The 15,113-nt window shown below is 39.2% G+C and overlaps 1 protein-coding gene across 1 annotated transcript in view; it reads right to left on the bottom strand.

Moving 5' to 3' along the window:
- Window positions 1-3,843: 3,843 nt before the first annotated feature.
- The window catches only part of NUBPL (NUBP iron-sulfur cluster assembly factor, mitochondrial), a 340,279-nt gene continuing 329,009 nt past the window's right edge, over window positions 3,844-15,113 (bottom strand). Inside the window, exons 11-12 of the mRNA XM_063715833.1 lie at window positions 10,833-10,929; window positions 3,844-3,977 (exon numbers count right to left, since the gene is read on the bottom strand). Coding sequence (XP_063571903.1) covers window positions 10,864-10,929 — 66 coding nt within the window. The 3' untranslated portion in view covers window positions 3,844-3,977; window positions 10,833-10,863. The remainder of the gene's footprint in view (window positions 3,978-10,832; window positions 10,930-15,113) is intronic.

Genomic DNA, 15,113 nt, shown 5'->3' with positions numbered 1-15,113 from the left:
TTTATTTTGGTTCTCTAAATGGTTTTGTCAGAAGATGAGAGTATGTGTCAGGGCAATCCAAATGTCTACTCCAAGTGGCAGTCACCTTCTCATTCTAAATGAGGAAAGTGACTGTGGTCATGTGCAGTGGAGCAGCTCTCTAGGGGCACAGACAAGACTGTCTCTGGACTTATAACTGAAGGCCCTGAGGTGGAGTCATCTTCTCAGGCTCATCTCTGCACACAGGTCATCAGACCTTTCCCTGAAGACCCTTCTAACTCCAGGAAGTGAGTAGCCAGCCTTGAAAACCACATTTCAAAAAACTGTGAGAGTGAGAGGAGAGGATGCTCTCACATCTATGATGTTGGCAGTGACATGGATGTAATTTCTCACAGCCTAGAACCATGGTTCCTAATGCATGGCCCATGGACCACATGTAATCCATGCCAAATTATAATATCTGGAAATAGGGCCAGAAATCCACATTCTTATAGGCTCACTGAGAAAATATTATGTACTATGAAGTAAGAGAATCTAGAGAGTTGAACTGACTGACTTCTAATCAAGATAATACATGATGGCATTACTAGTACCAGTACTAGTGGCATTACCCAAAGGTGAACTCTTTTTTTCCCCCAGATTAAAGGCTTTTATTACTGAATTTCTTTCACAGTGTTTTGCTTTTTGGGTTTCTGTTTTTAACTCCTTTTCCCCCTTCCATGCTAAGAGAATGGCAATTATAGCTTAGAGCTTGTACCTTCCTTATTTTTATTCCTTTAAAGTAGTAAGAATAGATTTTAATCGAAGCTTAACAAAAATACTCATGTCTGGTTAAACTATTGCAGTAGGAAAGAGGGTCCAGTGTGAACTGAACCCAACTTCGATTTGTGCAGAGGTAACTGGGTGTTTTTATTTTTAGGGTATATATATTTATGGGATACCTGAGATATTATAATACACATCTATGTGATACATACATATACATATACAGTGCATAATAATCACATCAGGGTAAATGGAATATCCATGGCAAACTCTTTTAATATTTTTATTTTTATTCTTCTGGAAGTTGTCTCCTCTGGATAATTTGTTGGATAAAATTAAGAAACATTGCTGTTTCTTAATTTATCAATGAAAGCAATTTTAATAGACTCCCTAATATGAAAGACAAGGATTTTGTTTATACTACCTTATTCCTCTCTCCTCTTCTTAATGTTTTAATTTTTTAAGTTTTGTTATTGATAACCACTATAACATAAAATAACATTTAAATCTCTATTTCATTTTACACAAAATTTGACATCCCATTTTGACTCCCCATTTTTCCTCCTCCCTTCTATATCCCACCTTGTGTCAGGTCCATTTTGACTTTAATATTGACCTTTTTTTTTTTTTTTTTTTTAAAGGCAGAGTCTCGCTCTGTCTCCCAAGCTGGGGTGCTGTGGCGCGATATCAGCTCTCTGCAACCTCTGTCTCCCGAGTTCAAATAATTCTCGTGCCTCAGCCTCCTGAGTAGCTGGGACTATAGGTACCTGCCACCATGCCCAGCTAAACATTGATAAATTTGTCAACAGATGAACTTTCAATATATGTACCTGCCTCCCCACATTCCTCTGTCCCCATTTTTGGTTCTCCTACTCAGATCTGCCTTCCATAGGACCTGTTGACTCTCAACTCAGTTTCCTCCACTGGGCAGGTGGCTCCCTCATCCCCTGAAACTCATGCTAGACTATTGTTTTTCCTTGCCTCTCATCTGTCAACTCACTCTAAACTACTTTTCTTCTTCCAGATACTTATTAAAATGTCTCATTCTTTTGTAAACCCCAATTCCATTCTCTTCCCTGTTATAGGTTTATTTCTTCTGGTACTTTTTATTTCAGTTGGATCTTGGGAGTAATGGAAGATAAATGTGTGCACCCAGTCCATCTTCATGAAGCAGATGTCCTGTGACTCACTCTATCAAACAAGGAACTGGACACTCAGTTGTTTTGCATCTCACTTACTTCCAGTTCCCTCTTAATTATGTTTGTTCTGCTATTTCTCATTTGAATACTATTCTTGATAGAACATGTGTTAACTTTTCTTTGTCATCAGTTTATAGCCTACTGATCTTGCATACACGATTTAAAAATCTATCATATTACAATTGAAAGCATTTTTTTCCCTCATAGCTCATCCTAGCTATAATTCTTGAATGTTTGTCCCACATTTGAGTATTTAGCTTTGGCCATACCTCAACCTCTCCTTTCATTTTGAATCTGACTTTAAAAAAATAAAGTAAAACCTTTTTTAAAAAAGTTACACATATGGTATTTAATAAATGTAAATAAGTATGTATCAGTAGGATCTATCAGCAGTATTCTTCAAACTTGAAGTTATTGAACAATGGATAGAAAATTCTAAATACTGCAATCCCAATACTTGGGGAGGCTGAAGCAGGAGGAAATCAGCAAATATAATAGTAGATAACTTCTATCAAAATTTTAGTTTTTGTAAGTCTTGAGAAGGACAAATTTCCTTGGGATTATTTTTAAAGAAATACTTTATATTTCTGGAGAAGTTTTAGGTTCATAGCAAAATTGGGAGGAAGATAGAGATTTCTTGTGTACCTCCTGCCCCCACACATGCATAGCCTCCCCATTATCAAGTTGGGGGGAAGAGGAATAGATGGAACACAGAAGTTACTATAATGATAGATACATGTCATTATACATTTGTCCAAACTCATAATGAACAGCCCCAAGAATAAACTCTAATGTAAACTGTGGACTTTGGGTGGATATGATATGTCAGTGAGGGCTTATCAATTAAAATGAATTTATCAATCTGGTGGAGAATGTTAAAATTTCCTTTTTAAAAGTAAGTAAAAGCAAAAGATTGAATATCTCATTTCCAAAGACAAGGAATCTGCTGCTCTATAAGCCAATAACTAAGGGAGTCAGTTTTTAAACTTTTGGTCTTCTGCAATGTGGAGGCATAGCCCTGTGGTTAAGATGGTCAGCTTTAGAACAGGACTGACTGTATTCAAATCCTGGCTCTGTCACTTGCTGGGTGTGTGATCTCTAGTAAGATACCTCACATGGCAGAAATTAGTGAGCTGTTTACCAAATCCTTTTCTCTTTTCTTCTGAGGATACAACTAGACTCTCTTTCCTAGCCTTCTTGCAGTGAGGAGTGACCACATGATTGTGCTCTTGCCACTGAAATGTGACTGGAAATTTTACCAGTACCAGGGTTGGTCCGTAGAAACTGCACAGGCCTCCAGTCTCTCAATTGTGCTGGCTGCTGGCTTGATAGGAATGTCCAGGGCAACCCTGGAAGCCATGTGTTAAAGACAGCAGGGCCTCCATCAGTGCCTGAAATGGAAAACCCCCACCCCCACTGGTGCTGCCAATAGAATTTTACACTATTACAAAATAACCTTTACATGATGAAGAAATAATCTTCCCTTTTGTGAGATTTCAGGTTTGTGTTAGAACAGTTTGTTTTAACCTAATCAACATACTTCTCTAAACTTCACTTGCCTCTTCAGATAATTCTAGTACATAGTGCTGTTAAGAAGACTGAAAGAGAAACAATGAATATAAAGTGTGCTAATGCATTGTGCCCAGCAAATGGTAAGTATACAATAAAGGTTCATTACTTATTATTCTATGAAACCTGTTGTTAATTACCGTTGCCTATTATGTGCAATATAATAGAAGGCTCTCATATACATTAAAATGCCCATACTGGCTGGGCACAGTGGCTCACGCCTGTAATCCCAATACTTTGGGAGGCTGAAGCAGGAGGAATTCAAGACCAGTCTGGGCAACACATTGAGATCCCATCTCTACTATTAAAAAACAAAAAATTAGCTGGGCATAGTGGTGCTTGCCTGTAGTCCTGGCTGTTTGGAAGGCTGAGGCAGGAAGATTGCTTGAGCCCAGGAGTTGAAGGCTGCAATAAGGTATGATTGTGTCACTACACTCCAACCTGGACAGCAGAGTGCAACCCTGTCTAAAAAGAGAGAGAGAAAAAAAAGCCCACTCCTTGCAGCCTGAAATTCCACCATTCCTTTATGTAAATCAATGCCTTTTCCTTTAAAGAGTAACTTCCACATTTAATTATAAAATTAATGTGTTTATATGTTTATTGCAAAAAATTTATAAAATAGAAAACTTAGACTCAGGCTGGGTGCAGTGGCTCACACCTGTAATCCCAGCACTGTGGGAGGCTGAGGTGGGCTGGTCACAAGGTCAAGAGTTCGAGACCAGCCTGGCCAACATGGTGAAACCCTGTCTCTACTGAAAACACAAAAATTAGCCAGGTGTGGTGGCATGCACCTATAATCCCAGCTACTCAGGAGGCTGAGGCAGGAGAATCGCTTGAACCTGGGAGGTGGAGGTTGCAGTGAGCCAAGATCACACCACTGCATCCATCCTGGGTGACAGGGCAAGACTCTGTCTTAAAAAAAAAAAAAAGAATCAAATATTGATCATCTATAATCGTATCATCCAAAGATAATCACTGCTAGCATTTTGAAATATGTCATCCCAATTTTTTATTATTTCTGCTATCATTAAGTATACATATTATGTATTACTTTTTTCACCTAACATTTTGCCTTGAACAGATTCCTATGTGTTCAAATATACTTTAAAAAGATATTTGATGATGACCCATTAACTTACATAGAGCACGTAATTTTTTCTATAAAATTAAACAAAAGATATTTGATGAGTGCTTGTGGATGTAAAACAACTTATTTAACTATTATATGGATATATCACAATTTACTTAATTATTCCTTTATTGAAGGATATTTTTGTTACTTCTACCAGAATGCATAATTCTAGAATAAACCTCCTGGTACATAAATCTTTGCCTCTAATTATTTGTCCTTTCTGCTTTCATTTTCCTTTTTCTGGGCTTCTTCAAAACAGAACTTTTAAAAGAATTTTTGACTTCTCTAAATGATACAATAACTAATTATTATTTCATCTTGATGTATGTTTTATATGCTTCTTTACTGTTTCTTTTGTTGTTGTTTTAAGAACAAAAATGCTCTTGGAAAAGTCTATAGCTCTTTTCTCTGAAGACTTCCTGTTAATACATTTATCAGATTGTTTGATTTGCAGAAAGGAAAAACAAAGCTGTATGTAAATCCTAGAAACCAGAAGTAAAAGGAATTCTGGAGGAGTGAGGAGTGGAGAGGAACAGAAAGTGGACGTGAAATTGAAATAAAATCTCTGCATACCTCAAAATTCCACACTGAGGGGAAGTCTCCCCTTCTGCTGTCCCAACCATCCCCGGTAGATGAGCTACCATATTTCTTCCATTTATAATCAATCAGATTTTAAAAAACTGTGAAGCACTGGGATCTTGTGGGAGTTTTTGCTGAGCATACAAATAGCATTAACAAGAGTAAACAATGGCATCAATGAAACATAATCCTTGCATTGATCATCCTGTTTACTGAGTGGCTTGGGTCAGTGTCTGCAGATAAATTAATAATGGTTTTCTCTGTCTCTGGCAGCTAACACAATGTCAACTCTTCAGAGTAGGGAGAGGCAATATTCCCCTATTACATGTATCTTGGCAAAAATGGCTGCAAATGCATAGGAATGCAGTTCACAGCCTTCTTTGGAGGTTTCTATGAATCACAATTTTACATTCCCACAGCTGGAGTGAATCACATGAGTCTGCGACTTGTACAAAAGAGTTATTATCTAAGGCAAATGCTCTTTCATCTCATTTGCATTTACTTCCAAATTGTTATCTGTCCCCTTGGGTGAAGGTCTAGTTACAGGTATTTATTGGAATGATTGTGTGGCTCTGCTTTCCCTCCAGCTTCCATCAAAGTGTAACATTAAAATGATGGGCACATGTTCGCCTTTCTAACCGTCCTCATGAAAGGGGTGGTCACTCTCCAAAATATCCTCTTCAAATAAAAAGGGTGACAATATGGGGTACAATCAAGGTCCTAGCAGGAAACAGATGGCACACTCAAATTAGGTTAATTCATGGAGGGTTTCATGAAGAGGCTATTTACAAAGGTTTGGGCAGGGGCTAGCGAAACCACAAGTGAGAGCACGATACCCCAAGGCTGGTAAACAGCGGGCAGTGACCAGCTGCAGGCCTAACTGCTCAGAAAGGAAAGGATCCTGCGGAGATGGCTGTGTTGACTTGCCTTTGATGGAGGGATGCAGTCAGCCCTGGACTACTCTGAGGAATCAACACTCTGACCTTGCTCTCCTCTCTCTTCGGATCTGACAACCAGAAGCCAGAGAGTAGAAGGGCACATACAGGTCATTCTCCCAGGGCCGAAAGTGAGGGAGGTTGGGGAAGGTGGAGAGTGGATACTGAGAGGTACATGGAAGCTGGCTGGTAAAAATGGGAAGGCCAAGAGTTCAGTTTGGATGTGCCAGATATGTGAGGTCAATTAGTCACCAAGAAGAGGCATCAGGTGGGCAGCTGGATCTGTGACTGCAGTTCCAGAGGAAGGCCTGAGCTGGAGATGCATTTGGGACTCACAGGCTTTTTAAAGCCACGAGGCTGATCACAAAGGTTATCACACTGTGACATACATCACACGGCACTGGGTGGAGCCATGGGGGCCAAAGCTTGACTGCAAAGAGAATGGGAGAGAGAAACAGACACTGAGTGTGAACAACTCTTTTAAAGAGTTTTTGCTGCAAAGGAGAGAAAGAAAGTGGGGAGCAGCTGGTAGGGGAAGTAAAGTCAAGGAAAGGTTGACTTTTTTAAGAAAGGAGAACTAACAGTAGGTTTGTATGCTGACGGGAATAATCCAGGAAAAAGAGCAAAACTAACAGTAGAGGAGAGGGAGGACTATGGCAAGGAGAAGAACAGAGTTCCCTGAATTAGGGGGCAGCTGCCACTCAGCTCCAGCCAATGGTTTACAGTCCTCTGGTTTCTCAAGAGAAGTCAGAAATTGGTGTTTTTTTGTTTTGTTTTGTTTTGTTTGTTTGTTTTTAAGCACGAAGTCTCCTGATATTTAGCAGGAGATATGTTGACAACTAATTACTTTTTTTTTTTTCAAACTTTCTGAAGTTGAATGAAACTCATCTGCAGGCCACCGGTTGGCAACCTCTCCTAGATTGCTGACTTTGGTTCCTTCCATAGTTATCAGGTGTGGCCTCCTGGTTTAGAGACCTCTGAAGGTCACTGGCTATTTACTCTCTAAAATCTTTGAACCTGTAAGTGCCCCTGCAGTGGTGCTTGGCCAGGGTGGCTAATGATACAGTCCCTGTCCCCTTCACAAAGGGCAGCGGAACTGAGGTTGCCAGACCTAGCCGCACATCCTATACTTAAGTCCTCACAGTTAATACTTAGGCTTCATGTATGCTGTTTACCTCCTCCCGCCTCCTCCTCACTAAGGAAACTATTATCTGCAGGCCAATGCAAATAAAGGTCACCAAGAGACACTCGCGGGCCAAACACTGAATGCTGGCATGCTGGAAGGGTTGATTGTTTGTAGGCTCCCAGCTAATAAAGGAAATGCCAATCAAAGGGGGCCTTCCCGCCTGCTCCCAACTGAAATGCAGCCCTGGCTGCCAGTGAGAGCTGCAAGCAGGACAGCACTCAGATTTCTGAGGATGCCTGGCACCTGCACAGAAAAAGTGCAGAGTCTGGTGATTTGACAGTCTGTCCCTGACCTGGGGAGGACACAGGGCCTGCTAGCCAGGGAGGAAGGAGTGCTAACTTCAGTCATATGGCAGGCTTCCTCCAGAGGCAAGAGTGAGGAGGAAACCCCACCTTGTGAGGGCTGCTGTGTTTTTATATGCACACGACTAATCTTTATGACAGGGTTAAATCCTAGACCTCTCCAATTTTCCCCATGTGAACATAGCATTAAAAATGTTTCTCAGGTCACAGTGCTGGTTTCCCCTTGTGGCACCTGCCTCCTCCTGGAAGTGTAATGTAAGCCTCAAAAAAACCTGTATCTTAAATATTTCCTCTCACTTAAGAATAAGTAACTCAAGCTTTAGGTGAGGCAGAGACAGCTTTTATCTCTGAACCATTCCACTCTCACTCCTCTTTTGGTTTAGTCCTATGTAGAACAAGACAGAAAATGGACACACCATCCTGTCACACCGCTAACCCCTCCATCCTCAAATCTACCTGGCAGAATAAAGGGAGGGAAAAAAAGGAGCAGAGAGTTCCCCAACAGAAACACTTTTCAAGGTTTCCACCATGGAATCCAAAATAGTTCTTCCTGTTCTAAGCGAGAAGGAAACTGGTGGAGTGGGGTGGTGGGGGGCAGATTTATCAAGAGCTCCCTGCTAGGGGAAGATTCTGGGAAGACAGCAGTAGTGGCAAGCACAGTTTTTCAATCTCTCCAAGTCCCCACATAAAAATAGGAAAACAAGATAGCAAAACCCAAAACCCATGGACAACACTTGTAACAAAATGAGATGAAGGGGTATCCCTCTGAGCCCCCAAATATAAGTGAGTAGAAACAAACTACCAGAAATCCCTAAACCTGCATGGGGCCTATCAGTGCAGGAGGAAAAAGAGGGAAGCAATGGGGACTGTGACTTATGAACCTGAGAACAGAAAAACCACAACAGGTATTCACTGGAAAACAGAGGACCAATGTGAGAAGAGCAGTTGAAACTGGGAGGTGCTGCCCTCTCCAGTAACAAGCGAATGCAAGTGGCCTGCAGTGAGAAGGGGTCTCTAGGAACTCCCCAAACCGATCAGGCCCCCTTCTAGGACAGGGGCCATGCTGCGGGGAAGCTGCTGGAGTGCAATCAAAATGGAGCAGAATAAGGACAAGAGAGACAAAGGAAATGGAGAGTTCAGACCAAAGTGAGGGAGAGGAGCAGAGCCAAGAAAGCTCAGAAAGCAAGCTGCCATATTTGGACACTACACAAAAACAACAAAAGGAGCTGAGTGAAGTAAGAAAAGCTGTTCTGAACCCCTTCTCATTCTGAAGTTTAGAAAAACTACTCTTACTAAAAATGAGCTATAGAAAAGTATCACACAAGATACTACACAAAGTTATTACAAGGGGAAAGAATATGAGCTGAATAGCATTCTACAGGCAAAGAAAGCATGCTGGAAAGGCACGCCCACAGAACAACAAAATTGTCAACTCACACTTCAAAATGAGTTGGACGACATTTTAAAAATGATAGAAAATCTGAATGAAAAATCAAAACTAGAAAGACTCAGAAATGAGGCAACAAAACTCAAAAATTAAAAATATTTCAGAAATAAAGAATAAACTAGAAGAAACACAATAGCACAAATACACAACAGATAATGCGTTGAGAAAGACAAATATGCAAAAGAGAAACATTTTAAAAATCAAAAAGAAATTTCAAAAAACAAAAAAGGATTCAAGAGAAAATGAGAAAAATTAAAGATATGCAAAGGAACTCCAGTGTACTGATAATAAGAGTCCCTTGCAGCATAAGCAAAGCCAATGTGAGGGAACAGAACAAATACTGAAAACTATAATTCACAAAAACTCTTCTAAATTTAAAAAAGAAAAGACTTAAAAGTACACACTGAAGAAAACACACCATGTACCTCAGAATATCATCCTACAATGACCAATAGCAAACCACATTCTAGTAAAATATACTGTTAAGAAAAAACAACAAACAGGAAGAAACAGGGAAAGGAGGCAGAGGGGAGGAGAGGAGAGATCCTCTGAGCACCTAGGAAAAGAATATACGAATTATAAGGGAAGAAATTAAATTGCCATTCGTTTTTTCCACAACAATGTTTTTTGCCAGAAGGAAATGGAATGATATATTTAAGATATTCAAAGAAAGAATGAGCCAATAATCTTATATCAAGCAAAACTCACTTTCAAGTATAAATGGTACAAACTTATCAACTTGCATGCAAGGGCTCAGGGAATACCATCCCCAAGAACCTTTCTTGAGGAATAAGCCAAAATGACTACGACAAATGACTAGACAACCAAAGTGGCTGACATTGACATTGAAAATGGCTGACATTGGCTAAGGATTGCTTTATACTTTATGGAACTATGACTATGAGAAGGCTAAAAACAACACAAAGTTCAACTATTGAAAAACAGTGGAAAGGGCAGATTCAAATTATATGCATGTATGTATGTATGTATGTATGTATGTGTGTGTGTGTCTACGCACATATACCTTTCCTAGCTCTGTCCACTGAAAAGGCCAGGAAACAAAGGCTGATCCAGTAGTAAAGTGCATCCCTACACCAGATATGGCTTTAAAGTACAACTTTTCACTAAAAGAACCTGGGGCTTATTAGAGAAATGGTGGATTCCAGGTGTGACACAGGAAGTTTCCAAGATAAGCCTAGAATATTTCATCATACAAGAAAGCAAGGAAGGCCAGGCACGGTGGCTCACACCTGTAATCCCAGCACTTTGGGAGGCCAAGGCAGGCGGATTACCTGAGGTCAGGAGTTCGAGACCAGCCTGGCCAACATGGCAAAACCCCATCTCTACTAAAAATAAAAAAAATTACCCGGGTATGGTGGCATGCACATGTACCCCCAGCTACTCAGGAGGCTGAGGCAGGAGAATCACTTGAACCTGGGAGGTGGAGGTTGCAGTGAGCCGAGATCATGCCACTTCACTCCAGCCTGGGCGACAGAGAGAGACTCTGTCTCAAAAACATAAATAAATAAATAAATAAAAATAAATAAAAAAGAAAGCAAGGAAGCAATCAAAGACTGCTTGATTATAAGGACCTAGGAGACACTTTGAAGAGGCTTCCACTGGCCCAAGATGTGATAAATTGAGCTTCATAATGATAATAAATGCAATGTATTAAGACATATTAAATAGGTTTAAATCCATGGGTTCTTAAATGATTTTTTAAAAAAGGAATTGGTTACCTTTGAAATGTGACAGAACCATAGTAGCTCTTCAATATCCACAGGAAACTGGTTCCAGGACCGCCCAAGGATACCAAAATCCACAGTGTTCAAGTCCCTTATATAAAATGATGTAGTATTTGTATAAAATCTATACACATCCTCCCGTATACTTTAAACCAACTCTAGATTATATGTAATACCTAATACAATGTAAATGCTATATAAATAGTTGTCACACTATACTGTTTAGGGAATAATGACAAGAAAAAGGTCTGTACATGTTCATTACATATGCAACCATCCCATTTTTTTTCCAAATATTTTTTGGTCTGTGGTTGGTTGAATCCAGAGATGTGGAACCCACAGATATGGAGGACCAACTGTAATTCATTATATTGAGAATAAGTAAATAAAGGGAAAGAATCAAGCATTCAGCTTTCTTTTCCTATGTGAACTATGCCATTGATGTATTGATAGTAATTATCTCTGTATAAATATATTCCAACTAATAAATGGGAAAGACATAATAGAAATAGAATGGCATCATTTTGCAACCCAAATGAATTAATAGATGTAGACATGAAGCATAACAACTGTTCCTACCACAAAAAGAGAGACAACCAGATATCCTGTGCCTCCTATGATCTTGCCAAATACCACCTAGAATCTTGCCAAAGGGGTAAACAGGAATCTGATCCAGTGTCTGGATCCAGTTGCCAATTTCCAGGAAATACAGAGGAAAGGGGAACATGTTGTACTGCACCAAGAGACTGCAGGCAGCAAGACCCAGACTCTGGGAAACTCTAAAGGTCAAATAGCCTGGATTCTTCCACATAAATTTTAAGAAAGCAAAAGGGATGAAGAGCATATCTGTAAATTAAAAGAGACTTAAAGGCATATCAGATGTTAAAAATGATCACGACTAAACAATAGTGCTAAAGACACACAAATGCAGGATAACATTATAAAAATGCATCAAATGATTATGATAAAGTCAGTATATAGTTACTTTTGTGGGGAAGGAGGGACTTGTGATTGGAATGAGGTACATGGAAGGGCCTTCTGAATGGATAACAAAGTTCTACTTCTTGACTGGGCTATGATTTCAAGAATGTTTACCTTAAAATATTTATTGTGCCATATGCTTGTTTTGTGTTATTTTAAGTATCTGTGCTTTATTTGATGACGATGATTACGATGATGATGAAGGAGGAGGAGAAAAGAAGGAAGAAGAAAAGAAAGAAGGAAGAAGAACAGCTCACTAAAGCTTAAATAAAGTAGATTGGTCTCACTAGCTGGCAAAAAGGCCTCTAGGTTGAGAGGTAACTTTTAAAGCTTGACATCTGGCAAATAAACAGTAAAAGCTGAGGCCCCTCAATTTCCATTAAAAACAACTGAGACATATAAACAGGATTCTAAGACAAGGAATACAATGGAACATTCCATTTTCTCATCAATCACTGAGTAAAGGAAATAACATAATTGCCTGTTCAATGGGTTAGGGGTTAGTGATCTATGAGAAAATAAAAAAGGGGGATTAAAAAGAGGAAGGAAAAAAGAGAAGAACAGAATAAAGATCAAATTTGGTGACAGGATGGACCTCTGAGCTCCTACCTGAAAGGGCTTACCAGCTGCTCTGCCTATGCAGTAGCCACTCTTTTATTCCTTTACGAAAGAAATAAAAGAAAGAAAAGAAAGAGAAAAGAAAAGAAAGAAAGGAAAAGAAAGAGAAAAAGAGAAAGAAAGAAAAAGAGAAAGGAGAGAAAAAGAGAAAAAGAAAAAAACAAAGAAATAAAAAGAAAGACAGAAAGAGAAAAAGAAACAGAAAGAGGCAAAGAAAGAAAGAAAAAAGAGAAGAAAGAAGGAAAGAAAGAGAAAGAGAGAGAGAAAGGGAGGGAGGAAGCAAGGAAGGAAAGAAAGAAGGAAGGAAGGAAAGAAGGAAGGAAAGAAGGAAAGAAAGGAAGGAAAGAAGGAAGGAAAGAAAGAAGGAAAGAAAGAAGGAAGGAAGGGAGGCGTTCTCATCTTTCTAGGTAGAAGCAGAGTCTGGTGCAGGGTCAGGAGATGGGAAAAATTCTCCACCAAAGACTGTGATGTCTAACCAGAAAGCCAGATGAATTTCCCAGGAAGCTGATGGACCGCCAGCACATTCTTTGATTTCCCTGAGGGGAAGGAAGATTATCAAACCCTCCTGAGGGAAGTATTAATTAATATACTGGGTAATTACTGTTTTTATGTCAGGAAATAGTGCAAAAACTACTTTAACTGAGACAGGTCAGGAAAACTCAAGATAATTTTGCAGACACCTTTTGAAAAGAGTTGTAAAAGGATGAGGAATGGAAAGGAGGTGTATGACCTTCCAAAAAAACACAGACATGTTCCAGTCCTCACTCTCAAATCTTGTTTCACCTAGAGCTGTGGTCAATTTAACCGGGCTACTGTGCTACAGTTAGCTAAATCTTGATGATTTGATAGCTTTAAAAAATCTATAAAACAGAAATATTTTATCCAATTAAAAAGAAAACTTCCCATCAAAAAAAGTATTAACCGTATTAACCTCTAGAATAGATTACTAAAGGAAGTTCTGTCACAAGAGCCCCAAGAATCATGTATTCAGAATCCTCTAAGGTGCAGGTGCACATGACGACAGGTCAAAGAGATGCCTATGGTGTCTCCCAAGGAGATCATGATTGCCCTGTTCCATCACTGCCCAGGTGTGCTGGCCATCACAGGAACGCAGGAGAGCATGGTGGCTGGAGCAGACATGTATCGGGAAGATTTAAATTCAAATCCTGGCCTTTGTCGCTTACTAGCTCTGCGACTGTGGGCAAATTAATTAACCTCTTCAAATGTTCATTTACTCATGTGTAGAATAAGGAAAATCATCACACCTATTTCATCAGGTTGTTGTGAAGATTGGCTGTACTTTATATGTAAAGGGCAAAATACCTGACACTCAACAAGAACCCACTACATGTGACCCATTCTCATCATCATTATTAACATCATTGTCGTCACTGGAAGGAGAGTCTGTTAAGGAACATGATCATTTAAACCAGCAGTTCTCAAAGTGTGGTCCCCAAACCAGCAGCATCTGTGGACTTAGAAATGCAAATCTACCTCCTCACCTTCCAACCCTAGACCTACTGAATCAGAACCTCTGGGGTGAGGCCCCACAATCTGTTTTAACAAGCTCTCCAGTCATTCCAGGCATATTAGAGTTTACGAACCACTGACACAGAAAAATCATATGTTGAAGCCTCTTGCAAACTTCAGCAGCCAGAGGCAACCTTGAGTTTTCCAGGAAGGCTGCTAAAATTCTGCTTTTTTATTGACTGAAAAATAATGAACTTGAAATCTAGCCTTAATTTTTCAGCCAGTGATGCTGAAGACAGAATTCCTGCCTGATGACCCCCACTAGCCTTATAAGTAAACTGAGGGCAGAGATTGTGGTTTGCCGCCTATGTGTTCCCCAGTATCTCATACACTGTCTGACAGATTGTAGACACTTGATAAATATTCATTGACTGAACAATAAATGAAGAGTTAGTAGAGAGCTAGAGACAATTACACCATTCAACCAGCAGATAAATGCACATCTAAGGGAATCTAATTCCAAATTTGGTTTAAAAAATACATGCTTTCTAGAACTTAGAGGACATTCATTTCTTTGGTTTAGTCAGCAACTTAAATATATTTTATTAAAATGTATGACTTCCAATTGAAATAGAAAAAAAGATTAACAGTGATTTTTAAAACCTCAAATAACTAAATCCCCAGTGAAATTGAATTTGGGCCAGTATTGTCAGCCCTGAGGTTAAAGAGGCAACCAAAAGAAAACAAATGGGAATAAAGGATTGTAGTTATTGCTGTAACTCCAATTCTGAGGCTAGATCCTGGAAATAAAGAGTGAAATTACTTTCTCCATGTGTACATATATATTATAGTAGAAGCATAAATTATTGCTTTTATCCTGAAGAATGACAAAATCCAGATTAATCAAAGGAAGATAAATAGACTATACTGGATATAATTTATTAAGGCAGGAAGACATAAAAATTTTGTTTTAGGCAGGAAGGTTTCAGTAATTCTGTATTTCAATTAATCTATATATTTCATTAAACATGTATCCCCATTAATTAAAGTTTAACTGTTACATGTTTAGAAAGCAGGAATCAAATTACCAAGTAGAAGCATCACATCGTCATAGAGAAAAGTATCTTTTCGTTTAAGAATTAGTACATAAAGCTAACAACTGTAATTCCAGGAGACTTAGGAAAATTAAATACAGTTTGGCACCCA

Source organism: Pongo abelii, chromosome 15 (assembly GCF_028885655.2).
Source record: "Pongo abelii isolate AG06213 chromosome 15, NHGRI_mPonAbe1-v2.0_pri, whole genome shotgun sequence".
NCBI classification, from domain to species: domain Eukaryota; kingdom Metazoa; phylum Chordata; class Mammalia; order Primates; family Hominidae; genus Pongo; species Pongo abelii.
The sequence above is the reverse complement of the archived record's forward strand: the minus strand, read 5'-3'. Positions and strand labels throughout refer to the sequence as shown.